The 17,010-nt window shown below is 33.5% G+C and overlaps 1 protein-coding gene across 15 annotated transcripts in view; it reads left to right on the top strand.

Annotated features, from left to right (window-relative positions):
• Nucleotides 1–17,010, top strand: part of LOC107140979 (NEDD4 binding protein 2 like 2) — a 110,842-nt gene that overhangs the window by 18,149 nt on the left and 75,683 nt on the right. For 13 of the 15 annotated variants that reach the window (XM_048800807.1, XM_048800806.1, XM_048800802.1 and 10 more), the window contains one exon: nucleotides 1,807–1,953. In XM_048800807.1, the coding sequence (XP_048656764.1) occupies nucleotides 1,807–1,953 (147 nt within the window). Of the gene's footprint in view, nucleotides 1–1,806; nucleotides 4,194–12,909; nucleotides 14,639–17,010 lie in introns of those variants that run through there. The other 2 variants (XM_048800810.1, XM_048800813.1) reach the window with 2 other exon arrangements.

The raw sequence follows: 17,010 nt of genomic DNA, 5'->3' as shown, positions 1-17,010 counted from the left end.
TCCCCCCCCCCCCCTTTTTGTGCTGAGGATTGAATCCAGAGCCTTGCACATGGTACGCACATGTTCTGCCACTGAGCTACATCCCTAGTCTTCAAGCTTTTATTCTTGGGGATCTGACTAATTTAATTCTTTTCCCCCTTGCCTTTTATTCCTTTGACAACTTTTCTGAGTTTTATGAGTTGTATACTAATATCTGGCATTTTTGCCTACCTAGCTGTGTGTATGTATCACACCTGAGGCAGAAAGATGGAGACATTTTAAAACTTTTTGAGTTATACTGAATAAGTGAATGTGTAAATTGTCCCATAGTTATAGTTTCATTTACATTTGAGGGACTGTTGAAATTAATATTAATTTCTTAATGTAATTTGATGTTAAATAACAAAGCCAGTTTGTTATGATAGCTAGCATAATTTGGCTTTTGAAGTAATTGAATAGAATTGTATAGAAGTGAATCATTGATTTTTGTACCTCGTAGATTTAGTCATATCTTGCCAATTTTTAAGCTTGGATCTTTTTTTTTCTACGTTCTCTTTTTTGCTTTTTTATGTCTTGAATGTAAACATCAGATTTAAAAAGTAAATATTTCTTTTTGCAGTCATTTTGTAGGAAAAATAAAAAAAATTAATAAATTGAGAACTATAGTATTAAGTGTAAAATATGTTTCTGAGTGTTTCCACGTCCAAATCAGGTTTCAGAAAACTGTGAGGGTGAAATAAATTGTCTGAAGTTCTTTGACAGTCAAGAATAGTTTTTAAACAACTTTTTGTTGTCATAAACTCATACAGAAAAGTACTTAAAATATAAATATATAGCTTAACCAAGTTCTTATAAGCAAATATGAATTTAGCCATCATCCTTGTCATGAGAGCATTACTAGTGCCTCAGAGCTCTTTACATTCCTCTTTCCAGTCACAATTACCTCTCATCCCCTAAAGCTAATTACTATTTTTACTTGGGTAATCATAGTCACTTCCTTGACTTTTCTTTTAAACTTTCATCATAGTAGCTCTACCTTAATACAATAGTTTAATTTTGCCTTTTTTCAAACTAGAATCATAGAGTATATTTGTCTTGTTTCTTTAACTCAACATTGGGTTTGTGAGATGCCAATTTGTTGTCTCTTAGTATGGTATTGATAATAAATTTTAAAATGTAATAGGAACCTGTCCTAAAAGATGTTTTTATGATTCCTAAAAGTCCATGCAATTTTTCTTTAATACTCATAATACCTCATAATCTTTGGTTCTTTTTTTTTAATTCTTGGCTCTGCTGTGGATAGACTGAATCAGAGCCTCATACATGCTAGGCAACTGCTTTACCACTGAGCATGATTATATTTTTTAAAATAATCTTTGATTTTGTTATTAAAAGGGGGGATATATACTCATTGGGTTCACTGAATGGATAGTTGGATTTTTTTTTTTTTTTTTAAGGTACTGGTGATTGAACCCAAAGACACTTTACCACTGAGTCCCAGTCCTTTTTATTTTGAGACAGGGTCTTGCTAAGTTGCAGAGGCTGACCTCAGACTTGTCTCAGTTTCCTTGAGTTTTCAGGATTATAAGCAAGCACTACCGTGCTTGGTGAATAGGTAGTTCTGTGTGAAGAATGTGTAGTCATCTAATATGTTACCATAAGCCAGCCAATATAAATCTTTTTGTATAAAATGTTAGTAAATGAAATATATCAGTATTTATTTCGTAATGTTATTTAGAATCTGGTTTCTGTGTCTTTAAAATAGGGTAATCTCTAAGAATATACATGCTAAAATAAAATATTTAAAATCTTTTTCTTTTTTGGTAGGAGGAATAAACATGGTGTGTCTCGAAAGAAGATTGCTCAGATGTTGGATCGTTATGAATATCAAATGTCCATCTCTATTGTAATGAATTCAGTGGAACCATCACAGAAAAGCACACAAAGACCCCCTCCTCCACAGGAGAGGCAGAGGTGGGGAGGCTATTTAGGCTCACATAATGAAGTCTTTGTCACAGATAATCATTAAGTTGGCTATTTTCAGCTAACATTTGTTGCTTGCTCTTGAAAAAAAAAAATTAGTGAGCCTGTCTTGAAGTTTCAATAGTTTCAAATAAAAAGACTGTGGTGCCTCGCAAAGGATGTTCCCAGCAAGTTGTTTAAATTCTAAAGTACAAATAAAAATTATATAAAATTGTATTTTAAATGTTTTTAATAATCTTTTGTGGCAGTACCTTTGGTTATTATGAAAGCCCTTTAGTAGAGTGGATAGGATGTAGGAATTTTTTTTGTACAATTGAATTATAAGCTTATCTATTTTATATGTTGGAACATACAAAAGTTTTTTATTATTCTTAACCTAAATCTAACTTTTCATAAAATTTTAATTTTTTTCCTTCACTCTCTTAAATATGCAAGAAATACCAATTTGTTATAGGGCACCTTAGTTGATTCCCCTGTTTATACAGATAAAATTATATTTCAGGTAATCTATGTGACAAAGTTATTTCTAAGGTGTAATTAGCATACCACTTTGTTCAAACACAATTCCCCAGTAAATGCTAGACAGTCAATGATGTATTGATCACCTAGGGAGTTTCCCCCATTATATTATGGATATTCCTCACATAATACATACATAGTCATCAACCATCTCAAGCATCTCTCTGCCCCCTGCACACTTGCCAATTCTGGAAGGAATACAGAGACAAGTCACTGTGTAGTAGGAAAAGCTCCTCAGGTGATTCCAATAATGTTTCACTTATCTTTGTTCAATTTCATGCAGCATAATTGTAATATAAAAAATATTTTGGATAGTTGCTTAGCTTTTGTTATAAAATGATTTGTCTTACACAATGTTGTAGTTCTAGTTCTGATTTTTTCTGTAGAGTCAGCTGAACTTCTTTCAGTGAATATGTTCCTTCACTAGAAAATTAAAAACTGGGATGTACTTCATTTCAGAGGTCTTGTAATTCATCCCTGCCTTTAAACAGACATTTTCTTAGTCTACATAATTGAGCATTTCTCTTTGCAGTACAAGGAAGGAAGCACTATCACCTCTTTTACTGCATTATTTTGCAGTATTTTTAGAAAGTATTTTTTAAACTTTGATTTTACTTTTTTTTAGGAAGAATTCCATCTGATTACAGTGCACTTTTTAAAAATTAGCCATTATGATTCTGTATATATTTTACATGATATTTCATGGCCCTTAAATTTATCGCAGATTAGCCCATCCTTTTCTTCATGTGTTGTTTTAAAATCTTTTCCTGTTCTTTTCAACTTTACTTTAAATGTCATCCCACATCTTTATATTACTTTTAAGTACCGAGGCTGAAAACTGGGTATAGTACTGTCAGCAAGGTCTTTATTACATTTCCTTTAGTGAAATAAGAATTTGTATGTACAATTCAGTGCTGCTTACATTTGAATAGATATTACCTTGCTTTATCTTGTTTCGCATATGTGTATGTTTGTATATATTTGTTCATCTTACTATGATGTAGTGGGATTGTGCTAACTCATGTTTTGTGTGTAAGTACATATTCATATATACATATATATATATATATATCTCCTTTACCCATTGTTTTAATATATTCTTTTAGAGTAATATTTATTGGTATTTGGATTTATTGATTATGTAAATTAGCAGTTTGAAAATCATACAGAAGGATTGAATTTGGAGACAGATGAAGCAACTGTGTCCTTTTCTATGTGTTTTTATAAAAAATTTATTTAGGAGTAATAATATTATAAATGTATAGTTGGAGAAAGTGGATTGCCTTTGGGAGAAAAAGATTATGAGGAAACATTCATATTAGGTATGAAGTTTAAAATAAATTTCCAGATTTTATAACAAATTCAACTCCATCTCCTGGTACTTCTGAGTACTAAATAGTAATCATCCAGACATCACTTATCATTACCAGTCAATTTTTAGAAATTATAAATGCTTACCGAGGCAGGGAAATTTAACATTCTAAAAAACTTTTATTTTTTTTAAAAAAAATTTGTTGCAGATGGACATAATACCTTTGTTTTATTTATTTATTTTTATTCGATAGTGAGGATCGATCCCAGTGCCTCACATGTGCTAGGCAAGTACTCTATCACTTAGCTACAACCTCAGCCTGCCTTTTCTTTTTTTTTAAAAACACAAAGCAGAAGTAAATAGTTTCTCTAGGCATTGTGGCTTTTTTTTTTTTTTTTTTAACAATAAGACAATGGAGGAATAAGTGTGAAGTAGAAGATACTAAAATCACTATTTTAGCACCTTGCTTGGTGCTAAAAATCTAAAAAAGTGAGAAATTTACTAATTTTTCATCAAAATTTTTTTTATACTCACATGTGGTCTTAATGCCCCCACTGCTAGACCTTCTAACTTCATCTGTATCACAAAAAATAAAGTTGGCATTAGTGATCCTGTTTAAGTAAGATGTATCCCACAGCTTCTAGTGTGGTTCAGTATGATTGTTATATTTAGTTGTTTTTTCATAGACTTAGTATGAAAATAACTTTTTTATCTTTTGATCAACAAATTTATAGTTTTCTATATTTTATAATTTTGTTCATAAAAATACTCATAAGTTGAACCTCCGGTAACCTATTTTTTAAATAGGTAATCTATTTTCAGTATTACCTTTTCTGAAAGAAAATGTTAGCTTTTTATATGTTGTCTGCTTTTATTAAAAATAACATTATTTACAAACAATTGGGTTGTATTTTTTTGTTTTAGTGATAAGATTTGAGTATTTCAAGGCTGTTTATCTGTTGTCTAATATAGGTTATTGAATTTTCTAGTTTTGTATATAGATATAAGTTTTGAAAGGGTTGATGATTTATTCAAAGAATATGAAAGGTTTGTTTTGACTTTACTCAAAATTTTTTTACTGCAGAGTAAAAATCTGGGTTTCTGAGTATTTATAAAGAAAATTAATGGTGCTCTCTTTGGAAAATGTTGAAGAAGTATAGTTGTTAATGTACTAGTGCCTTGACTAGATAGATTTGTCAGTCTACTGAAGTTTATCAAAGTATTCTGACATGGATACAGTAACTAATAAGGGCTGAGGTTTTTTTTTTTTTTAAATATATCTACAATCCACATAGATTATCTACTTAGTCATGACAAGATTTAGTTTAGTTTTGGTACAGTGACAATTCTTAATAGATAATTTGGTAACAGTATAAGGAGTAGACTGAGTTAGTGGTTTTTAGAGATAAATTTTAGGAGGTTATAATTTTGTGAGTAAAATTTTTTTCTATTAAAACTGTTAGCTGTATTTTTGTAAATTTACTGGGACGAAGAGATGATTTTAAGGGAGTAAGTATTCCATTTGGTGATGTTTTTCTTTTTACCAATTAAATAAGATTGGCATACTACTTTTTTGTTTGTTTATTAAAATGAAGGTACTATTAAAACAGTTGGTTTCCAAGACTTGTAAAAGAAAGATAACCTGTTATCTTAGACTATTGTGAATGGCATCATTTTTGTAAGAGAATATTCACATGGTAAGTAGTAATTTTAAATCTGTTCTATGGAAGTTCTTTCACTGTCAAATTATGCACAGGAATAAGAGGAAGGAATAGAACAAATAACTCTTTGAAAAAGAGAGCCTCAACAATAAATAGTTATTCTCATAACTATTTATTCTCTAGAATCTTATATATTGAAAAAGTTTAACTTTTTAAACATTTAATAGAAGTTTTAGCCACTTATATTAGAAACAATCTCTCTTCCAAAAATTTTGCCCTGTCATTATCATACCTTGTCTCATTCCAGGTATGATAACTGCCATTGTTGTACATCATAATCCATCTTTCAGAATTTGTTAACTTCAGTAAGCTGTCTTAAGTATGAATAAAATAGAATCTTTTTTTTTTTTTTTTTTTGGTACCGGGAATTTAACCCAGGGGTGCTTAACTACTGATCTACATTCCCCAGACCTTTTTGTTTTTTAATTTGACACAAGGTCTCTCTAAGTTGCTTAAGGCTTGGTTAAATTGTGGAGGCTGGCCCTGAACTTGCAGTCCTCCTGCCTCAGCCTCCTGAGCCCCTGGGATAAAATAGAATCTTTTAGGTAATGTGGACAAAGCCATATGTGTAGTTCCCCTAATCTTAGAACTAGTCACAGTTACATTAATAAAATGTCATACCTGCTTTGGTGAATAACTGGACTTCGTGTGACAGTGTTGGTCCAATGGTTAATATTTTCTTGTGTGTGTGTGTGTATGTATGTGTGTGTGTCTGTAAAACTTTTTTTAAATTAATGGGGAAGATTGAGAAATTTTGAGGAGCTACTAGACTGTTTCCTCTTAACTTTGTTAGTAATTAAGGAAGAAAAGAATAATGTGGTTTTTTTTACATTAAATTAAGTTAAAATTGTATTCAACTTTAGTAAAGTTCATTTAAACATATTTATTTATTTATTTTTAATATATGTCTTTAGTTGTTGATGGACCTTTATTTTATTTATTTATTTATATGTGGTGCTGAGACTTGAACCCAGTGCCTCACACATGCTAGGGAAGTTCTGTACCACTGAGCCACAACCCAGCCTTTTATTTTTTTATATTGTAGTTTCAGCTACTTCATATGGGATGTGTAAAGTTAGTGTTAGTTTTACCCTTGCAGGTAGTTCATCTGCAATTATCAATTATTGGAATTATTGTACAACTTTGTTTACCACCTTTTCACTTGTAATTCTGAACTCTGAGGTGTTTGTTTTTTTTTTTCCTCTTCCTTTTTCTTTTTTCCTTTTTTTCACCTAAAGTATAGGAAAAAAAAAATTGGAATGAGTTATGGGATCTGCCCCCGCTTTTGTCTTATGTAATCATCTTAGAAATCATGTTTCCTTTTCTGTTATAGTCTTTTTCCATATGTGTGTTTTCTTTTTCTATCAATTTTCTGTTTAGCAGTCTTCCTATAGCTTCATAACATTTTCAGTGAAGATGATGGGATGGTAAGTGAACAAGACTGAATATAATCTCTTTTCCTTATGAACCTCACTTAACCAAGTTAAGTTCTTAGGGCCATAGCACTGTAGTTTCCTGGCCCTGTGGATTAGTAGAATTTCAATGTTAAAATGCTTGGAAGATTTGTAAAAAATCTGTCACTGTAATACTTACTGGTTGGGAAACCCATAAACTTGGCATAATGATTAGAGGTTGACCTTCAAAAGCTGAATGATTGTCAAGGAAAGCTAATAGCTAATATTTCATATTGTGTGGTGATGGTGCAACAAACAAACAATAGGAATTTTATAGTAAAATACCTTAATTTACAAACATTCATTTAAATAACTGCTATCAATTTAATCCTAGTGCTAAGCCACAGTCTAAATGTGATTATTAGAGTCTCTAAATTTTCATAATTCTTTTAAGGTTTTTTTTTTTTTTTTGATACTGGGGATTTAACTCCAGGGTACTTTACCAATAAGCTACATCCCCATCCCTTTTTATTTTTTTGAGACAGAGTCTTGCTAAATTGTTTAGGGCTTTGCTAAGTTGCTGAGGCTGACTTCAAATTTGTAATCCTCCTGCCTTGGTTTCCTGAGTTGCTGGGATTACATGCATGTGCCACTGTGCCTGACTTCTTTGAGTTTTATACAGAAACAAAAATTTAGGTTAAACAACTTATCTAACGTAATTTCTCTAGTAATAGATGAAGCAACTGGGATACAAATCTAGGTCAGACATACTTCCACTATTGTATTGCACATTATCTTTAAAGCAGTTATTTCTTTCTTTTTTTTTTTTTTCCCTTCTAGTGTTGGGTTTGAACCCAAGGACTCACCCATGCTAGGCACTGAGCTGCCACTGAGCTACATCCCTAGCCTCCTCTTTTTTAATCTAGATTTCTTTCAAGATAAGAATTATTGAGTATATCTTTATGGTACCTTTAATTTATAGGATTGGAAGTTATGTTGATTTGTCAAGGAAATTGAGTGAAGAAATGTGCAAGTGGCCATTTTAGAATTTTATTTTTAAAAGTTAGATCGATGATGCTGGGCTCAGTGGTATAGAGCACTTTCCTCACACATGTGAAGCACTGGGTTCGGTCCTCAGCACCACATAAAAATAAACAAACACAATAAAGGTATTGTGTCCATTTACAACTAAACAAAATATTTTTTAAAAGTCAAGATCGAAAATAGTTTATGCTATTTAATGTTTAAATATTTTCTACAAATTACACATTGATATAATTGTTAATCATGTTTTAGCATATCTTTTTATTTTTTTATTTTTTTATTTTTTTTATTAAATATTTATTTTTTAGTTTTCGGCGGACACAACATCTTTGTTTGTATGTGGTGCTGAGGATCGAACCCGGGCCGCATGCATGCCAGGCAAGCGCGCTACCGCTTGAGCCACATCCCCACCCAGCATATCTTTTTAGATGAATTTTTTACATATGCTATTATGCTTTAATGTTTAAATTTATTTTAATATATTTCAATTCAGATTAGAAATGTAGTATTCAATAAATGGATTGTAAAATTGCATAAATTGGGGTTTTTTACTCATGATTAATTTCAGGCAGTAGTTCTTTAAATAGGTCAACAGTTGGAAAGTGGCCTTTTTTTGTGTAGTTCTGCTTATTAAGTGTGCTAGTAGTAGATGTCATGGAAATTATGTCAATTTTCTGAATTTCTGAAGAATTAGGTATTTTGGTAATGAAGAACATCTTTTTCTTTTTACGATGTTTTAAATTAACTTTTTAAAATTAAAGAACAATAAAGGAGATATTTAAGTTTGCTTTATAAAATAACATTGAATTAAATAAATTCTATAAGGAAAATCTTTTAGATACAGAATGAATTTTTACTGTGGAGTATTTGCTTTATTTCATTTTAGTTAACTTAAAAAATTAAAGAACTAGGTCTTACTTGTTTTTTCTTAATTCCTTAAGAGTAGGTTTGCAATTTTTTTTTTTATAATTTCAAAATGTCACGCCAGGAATACAATTTTTGCTCAATCTGAAAGACTTGGGCTGAGGGTTTAGCTTATTGATAGAGTACTTGCTTACCATGTGCAAGGCCCTGGATTGAATCCCCAGCACCACAGAAACAAACAAACAAACAAATAATGGGAGAAACTTTATAAAAGAAGTGGCATTGATTTCTTAAGTAGGTTAAGGTAGTTTTCAGTTAATGAAACTACAAAACAATACATAATGGTATTGAAATTCTAGGAATATAGTTCAGTAGAGCATTGAGCACAGATAAACTTAAAACATTTTATTTAGAATATAAGCAAACTGAAGTATTTCTAGGGAATGAGATAGGAGCCCTTAACTAAACTTTTGAATTAATTAAAAATAGTAGGAAAAATATTCTTTTTTTTTCCAGAACTTTTTTTTCAGTTGTAGATGGACACAATAACTTAATTTTATTTATTTTTATGTGGTGTTGAGGATCGAACCCAATGCCTCACACATGTGAGGTAAACGCTCCACCACTGAGCTACAACCCCAGCCTGGGAAAAATATTCTTAAAATTCTAAAGAATAATAGGAAAACAAGTGTTAAGGCCAGAAAATTAGTGGTAATAATGGCATTTTTCCCTCCCCATCTTCCCTTTACTGTTTAAAGACCAGCAGAAGCCAGAGTATTATATTAAGGAGCATAATCTTGTTAAGAATTAAAGTGCTATGAAAGCACGAATCTTGTCTTCCTTGGTTACTACTGTATTTTTACAGCTTTATTTTTTAACAGGAGTCAGTGAATAATTGTTGAATATTAGCTCAGGACCTAGTCTTCTCCTTAAAACAATAAATAAACTCTTAATATTAAGGAAATATTAATCATAATAGAGACATTTTTTAGGGCAGTTTGTAATATAGCCATATGGAGCTGGAGCATGAATTAGTCATGTTTGATACTTGCTAAGGAAAATGGGGTCTCACAGAGAGAAGAAGGCTCACCCGTTTAGTTTGGTGTTTCTAATGCTGTAACAGTGCCTTGTTACAGATTAACCATACCAGTAGTCTTCAGATTTGTAATTTATAACCAAGAAATTAAGTCCTAGGTTATAGGCAAGTGGAGTAAAACAGAGATTTCCTTTTGATTACCCATTTCCATAGGGTCAAACTTAAAAACAAAGCAACTAGTGTTTGATTCTCTTTTAAGTCTAAACTTTATTTAGCAATATAGAATTGCTGGTTCTCATGCATATCATTACATAATTATCCTTTATTTGTTTAAGAAGCAATACACATAGAGTCATTTCCCTTATTTAATCTCAGTTTAATTTTCCTTTGGCTATTTTGTTGTCTTGCTAAGGGCACTTTGCAAAATATTCATAGCATCCTTTTAGTGGAAAAAACACATTATTCATTGAAGAGTCTGGCAATCTGAGTTCTGCCTCCATTTGTATCTATCCTCTCTGCTCTCATCTTGTTTCAGTAGAACTTGAGCCACCACCCCCATCTAAGGTGATGGTATCTCTTGCCTTCTCAGGAATCCTTATTTATTGCCAGTCTTTCCTTTTCCTAAGCCTGTCCCATCAACGTTTAAACCTCTCTATAAGACCATTCTTGGCATGACTTATTTATGGCCAAACTTCTCTAAAGAACAGTCTCTTTCCTTATCTCACCTAATACTCCCTTTTAGGTTCTGTCCCTATCATTCTACTAAACTGACTTTTAAGGTTTCTAGGATGTTCCTTTGTATTGAGCATTATTCATTACTCATCTTATTTGACTTTCCACAGGCATTTGACTTTTGATCAGTTTTTCCTTACTTTTCCTTGGCTATTTCTTAGTCTCCTTTGTTGCCTTCTCCCAGTCTTAAAAGTTCCTTAAGTATCAGTTTCAGAAAATCATCTGTCGTAACTCTTAGCTTAGCTTTCCCCCATGTGATCTCATCATTTATTACTTGGACATGGTAACCTTCCCCACTTTTACTTTACCAACCTTTAAATTTTTTTTTTATTGTTTAGTGCATTGTAGTTAATAATAGTGGGGTTCATTTTGACATTCATAAATGCATACACACACACACAGTTTTCTCCATTTCAATCAGCAGTACTTTTGTTTTTTCACTTTCCTTCCCCTATTCCCTCTCCCTAATCCCAATCCTCTACTCTGTTGGTCTTTTTTCTAATATTTATTGGTTTTTAAAATTGGTACATTATAGTTATATGTAAAATTGGGAATGTGTTGTGCTATATTTATACATGCACATAACATAATTTGGTCAACTTCATTCTCCAGTTCTCCCCACCAGCCTTTAATTTTAACCCAGAGTGACTAGTATAGTCTAATTTAAATTAAGAAAAAATATGTTTTTAAATTCAATCATACCCTACTTAAAGCTACATAATGGCTTCTTTCCTGGTCTTGTCTTTTACCAGTTCATTTACTACATCCTATCTGTATTGTTCTTTTTGTCTGATCTACTTTCACGTTCAGCTTGTCCTTGCTTGAAATACTACTTGTGTTCCCCCTCCACCCCTAATAATTTTGATCTATTCTTCCTATACCTACCACTTTCTCAACATTCAGGTCTTAACTGAAATGTCACCTTTCCTAACTGTTCCAGTCTAAAGTAGAGTTATCCCTATCCTCTCACTCTTGCATTATGCTGTTGTCATCATGGTACTACTAGTATTTGAAGTTTTTTTTTCTTTATTAGTGTTTTTTTTTTTTTTTAGTAGTCTTCCTGAGCTAGACTATAAGATCCACAAGAACTTGTTTATTTTCTTCCTAGTTGTGGCTACAAAATCTAAAACAGTACTGGTAATAACCTTGGGATCTCATTAAATACTGGCTGAATGATTTTATACCTACTGTTTCTATGAACAGAATTGACCCCAAATATATTTACTTCCTAGTCCTGTCCTCAGAATTCGGGTCTATATACTTTTTTTTGGTCTATTTGATGTCCCTCCACCCCTTTTTAAAATGTTTTTTTAGTTGTTGATAGACATTTATTTTGTTTATTTTTATGTGGTGCTGAGGATTGAACCCAGTGCCTCACACATACTAGGCAAGTGCTTTACCACTGAGCCACAACCCCAGCCCTGATATTTCCCCTTTTAAGCCTGAAAGGTTCCTATAAACCTGTGATCTCCATATTTGTGTCTTCAGAATTTCGTGGCACAGTGTATGGGTCTGCCTTTGAATTTCTAGAAACCAGAAACTGGAAGTTCTTGGATGCCTCCCTTCCCCTTTTATATTCAATCCATATGAGTCCTTGGATTTTACCACATGAATATCTCTTGAATCTCTATTTATAGAGTCATTATTCATTAGATTTTCACAGTGACCATATCATGTAACCCAATACCCAGGTCAAGAAATAGAACATTTTCAGAACCTTAGAAGCTCATGTACCATGAGTACATTTTCTCTTTAAAGTGAAAATATACTCATGGTTAAAGATTTTCAGTTGCTTCACATTGCCCTTAGGGTAAAGACCAATCATAATATGATATGCAAGACCCTGAGTGATATCACTCTGTTTTTTGTAACCAACCTCATGTTTTACTACTCTTCTCACTTTCTATATTATAGCCCTTCTGGCCAACTTACAATTCTTTAAATGTGCTACGCTCTTCGCTTTTCCTGAAAAATTCTGTGTGCACACACCTTTCCATACTCATCTTTCACATTTGGGTGCTTCATCAAATTCTTTGGATGTAACAGGTTGATGAGGCCCAAATACACCTTGTGTGCTCTCATGGGTTTTTATCTTTATTCATTTGTATATGATTATTTCCCTCCATTATTTTTAAGTTTTATAAGTCAGGAATTATACCTATTTTGCTTACTGTTGCATAGTTACCAACTAGTATGATGGCTGGGAAAGAATGCTGTTTAGTATCCATTCAATAAATCAATACAAGTTGTTCCAGCTTTTTGTGGGCTGAATTGTGTCCTCTTAAATTCATATACTGAATTTAAGTCTGAATTTCTAATGCTTAGGTTGTCACTATATTTGGAGATAATGCCTTGAAGAGGTAATCAGGGTAAAATGGGTGGGCCCCAATCAATATGAGTGGTGTCCTTGTAAGAGGAGAAGACTAAGACACATACAAAGTGATGACCATGTGAAGACACTGGAGGAAGATGGCCATCTACAAGCCAAGAAGAGGGGCTTTGGAAGGAACTAACCCTGCCAACACCTTCATCTTGGACTTCAAGCCTTCAGAAGTGTGAGAAAATAAATTTCTGTTGTTTAAGCCACCTAGACTGTGATAGTTTGTTATGGCAACCTGCTGTGTTTTGAATGTGTTCGCCTCAAATTTTTGTGTTGGAAGCCTGCTCCCTTAATTTATGTTATTGGTCTAGTGGTGGTGGGGGCCTTTGGGAGGAGGTGGTTTGGATTAGATAAAGTTATGGAACAGGACCCCTACTATGGCATTAGTGGCTTTGCAAGAGCAAAGCTAACACATTGCACTGTCTTGCCATGTGTTGCAGCATGTTATAAAGCAAAAAGACCCTCTCAGATGTCAGACAGGTGCTGTTGCCATGCTCTTGAATTTCCCAGCCTCCAGAACTGTAAGCCAAGTAAACTTGAATTCTTTATAAATTGCCCAGTCTTAAGTATTTTGTTATAGCAACAAAAGGGATCTAAGACACAGTCTCAGCAGGTTAATACAGATTTTGGTATTTAAAAGTGTGTGTGTGTGTGGGAGGGGTGCTGTAACAAATATAGAAATACAGAGATGGCTTTAGAATGAGGTAATGGATTGTGGTGAGGATTGATATTTTAGAAAAGCCTTAATTGCCTTGAAGAGATTGTAAGTCAAAATGGGGATATTGAAGGTGGTTCTAGTGAGGGCTTAGGAAGAGAAGTATATATTTCATCATGGAAATATACTATTATGAACAAATGTTGGTAGGAACAAGAATGTTAAAGGTAGTTCTGTTGAGATCTCAAATGGAAATGAAGAATATGTTACTGGTATCTGGAGGAAAGGGACTCTGTTGTGCTGTGTCAAAGAACTTAGCCAAATTGTATTCTAGTATGTGGAAAATAGATAAACTTCTAAGTGATGAAGTTTGAAGATGGAAGAAGGAATGATTAAGACAAAAAAGAACCCATAGTTGAAGATTTGGAAAATTCTCAAGTCTAGCTATATTTCAAAAAATTAGAAATCTAATGAAATTTGCCGCCTTAGATTTCAGAACTGCTTGGGGTCTATCAACAGTTCTTTAGTTTCTTGCAAAATTTTAGAATGGGGATATACTGTGTTTATCCCACTGTTGTATTTTGAAAGCAGATTACATACTTGTTTTCACAGGTTAATAGCTGGAGAATTTTATCTCGGGAGGAGGTAAAATATGAGTCCTCCCACACCTGATTAAAAGAGTTTGATGCTAGAATGGGTTAAGGTGTTGGGGGCTTTTGGGATAGAATGAATGTATGTTGCATCTTAAAAAAACATGAAATTTAAAAGACAGAGTATAGTGGGCTAAATTATGTCTACCTTCAAATTCATATTGGAGTCCTAATACCTAGTACCTAGAATGTGACCATAGTTGAACCTTTTTTTAGGTAATCAGGGTGAAGGTAAATAAGATCATATGAGTGGGCTCTAATCTAATATAAATGGCATCACTCTGAAAAGAGGTAAGGATACAGACACATGCAGAGACGATCATGTGAAGATACTGGAGGAATATGGCCATTTACAAGCCAAGAGGGGCTCTATTTGAAACAGCTACCCTGCTGATATCTTGATCTTGAACTTTTAGCCTCCAGAAATGTATGATAATTTCTGTCTTTTAAGCCACTCAGTTTGTGGTCCTCTGTCATGGGAGCTCTAGAACCTTAATACACAACTTTTATACTATTTGTTGAAATGGTTATACTTGTGAGACTTTTTCCTCTTCGGTATAGTTCCTTCATGTGTAAAGTAAGGGCCTTTTATTGAATCAATGATCCTTTTAAATTTTTAGACCTTATTCTATAATATAATTTTTCCAAACATTTCTGGAAATTTTCATATTCCTTGGCATCTATCTATGGACTCCAGGTTCAGAGTTCCTTCAACAAAATTTTTAAGATTATTATCATTTTTGGGGGGGGGGGCGCTACTAGGTCTTGAACTCAGGGGCACTCAACCACTGAGCCACATCCCCAGCCCTATTTTATATTTTATTTAGATATAGGTTCTCACTGAGTTGCTTAGTGACTTACTGTTGCTAAAGCTGACTTTGAATTCTAAGTACTCCTGCTGCAGCCTCCCAATCCCTGGGATTATAGGCATGCTCCACCATGCCTAGCAACTCATTATTTTTAAGGATGGTTTTACCTGGGTTTTGTAACTTATGATCTACAATTTGAAGTAAGTATTTGGAATTATAATAGAATTAACTTGTATATTCTGGTTTTTTCTTTTTTTCAGTTCTGGGGATTGAACCTAGGGCCTTACACATTTGCTAGGCAGATGCTCAACAACTGAGCTATATCCTCATCCCTGGCTTGTGTATTCTTATATTCTCGTATATGCTTAAAAGTTTAGCTTTTAATTTTTAAACATTGTTTACTGTTTATACAAACTTGCATTGAATGTTTTTGTACCCTTTATACATGCTAGTGGTAGGAATATAAAAGTAAACAAGGTAAACCTATTTTTGACTGTCACTTTCTGGAGGGAAGATGGTAGGAACATGATGGCTGTCTATAGAACATGGACCATTCTTGCTTTGCAGGACAAAGGCCTTTGAATACAGGTACCATGTCACCTTATATTCTCAGGGTTTGGCTCAGTCCTAAGTACATAATAAACGTGTATGTGTGTGTGGGGGGGGATGTTTTGTAGTGCTATGCTGGGGATCCAACTCAGGGCCTCAAGGCTACTAGGCCAACACTTTACCACTGAGCTACATCCTCTGCCTTTAATACATGTTTGATGCATGAATGAATACCCCAAGAAATTATTTCTGGTGCCAACTTTAAGCAGCAGTAGTGATATGCAGGCATCCCTTGTTTATTGTGCTCTGTTTTATTCCATTTTTAGATATTGCAACTTTTATGAATTGAAGGTTTCTGGCAACCCTGAATTAAGCAAGTCTGTTGGTGCCATTTTTCCAACAAAAATGTGCTCACTTCATGTCTCTGTGTCACATTTTGGTAATTCTTGAAATATTTCAAACTTTTCATTACTACATCTGTTATGGTGATCTGTGGTGTTACTGTTGTAATTGTTTTGTGATGCCATAAACTGCATTTAGGTAAGTCAGTGAACTTAATCCATAAATGTTGTGTGTGTTCTGACTTCTCAACTAATGTGCTGTTTCATCTCTCTTCTCCTCTGGTCCATTTTATTCCCCGAGAGACAACAATGTAGAAACTAGACCAAGTTAGTCCTATAGTGACCTTTATAAGTGTTCAAATAAAAGTAAGAATTACAGGTTTCTCACTTTATCTCAAAAGCTAGACATGATTAAACTTAGTAAGGTATGTTGAAAACTGAGATAGGCTGAGAGCTAGGCCTCTTGTGCCAGTTAGCCACAGTGAACACATGAGTTAGGTAAGAAAGAGAAATAGTCTTATTGCTGATAGGGAGAAAGTTTTTAGTGGTCTGGTTGGAAGATCAAACCCAGACACAAGATTCTCTTAAGCCAAAGCCTAATCCAGAGCAAAGCCCTAACTCTTTTCACTACTATGAAGTCTGAGAGAGATGTGGATGCTGCAGAAGAAAAGTTCAAAGCCAGCAGAGTATGGTTCATGAGGTTTGAGGAAAGAATCCATTGCTATGGCGTCAATGTGCAACATGAAGCAGCAAATGCTGGTGTAGAAGCTGCAGCAAGTTTTCCAGAGACCTCAGTAAGATTACTCATGAAGGCAACAACACTGGCGATACTACACTATAGGTTTTCAGTGTAGAGGAAACAGTTTTGTATTGGAAGAAGATGCCATCTAGGACTTTCATAGCTAGAGAGAGAGGTCAATGCCTGACTTCAAAGCTTCAAAGGACAGTGTAACTCATTAGGGGACATTGCAGCTGTTGACTTTTAAGATGAAGCCAACGTTCATTCACCATTTTGAAAAATATCAGGGTCCTTCAGAATAAT

The sequence above is a fragment of the Marmota marmota genome, unplaced genomic scaffold, assembly GCF_001458135.2.
Source record: "Marmota marmota marmota unplaced genomic scaffold, marMar, whole genome shotgun sequence".
NCBI lineage: Eukaryota > Metazoa > Chordata > Mammalia > Rodentia > Sciuridae > Marmota > Marmota marmota.
Note: the sequence above shows the minus strand (reverse complement) of the source record. Positions and strands in the feature narration are given on the sequence as shown.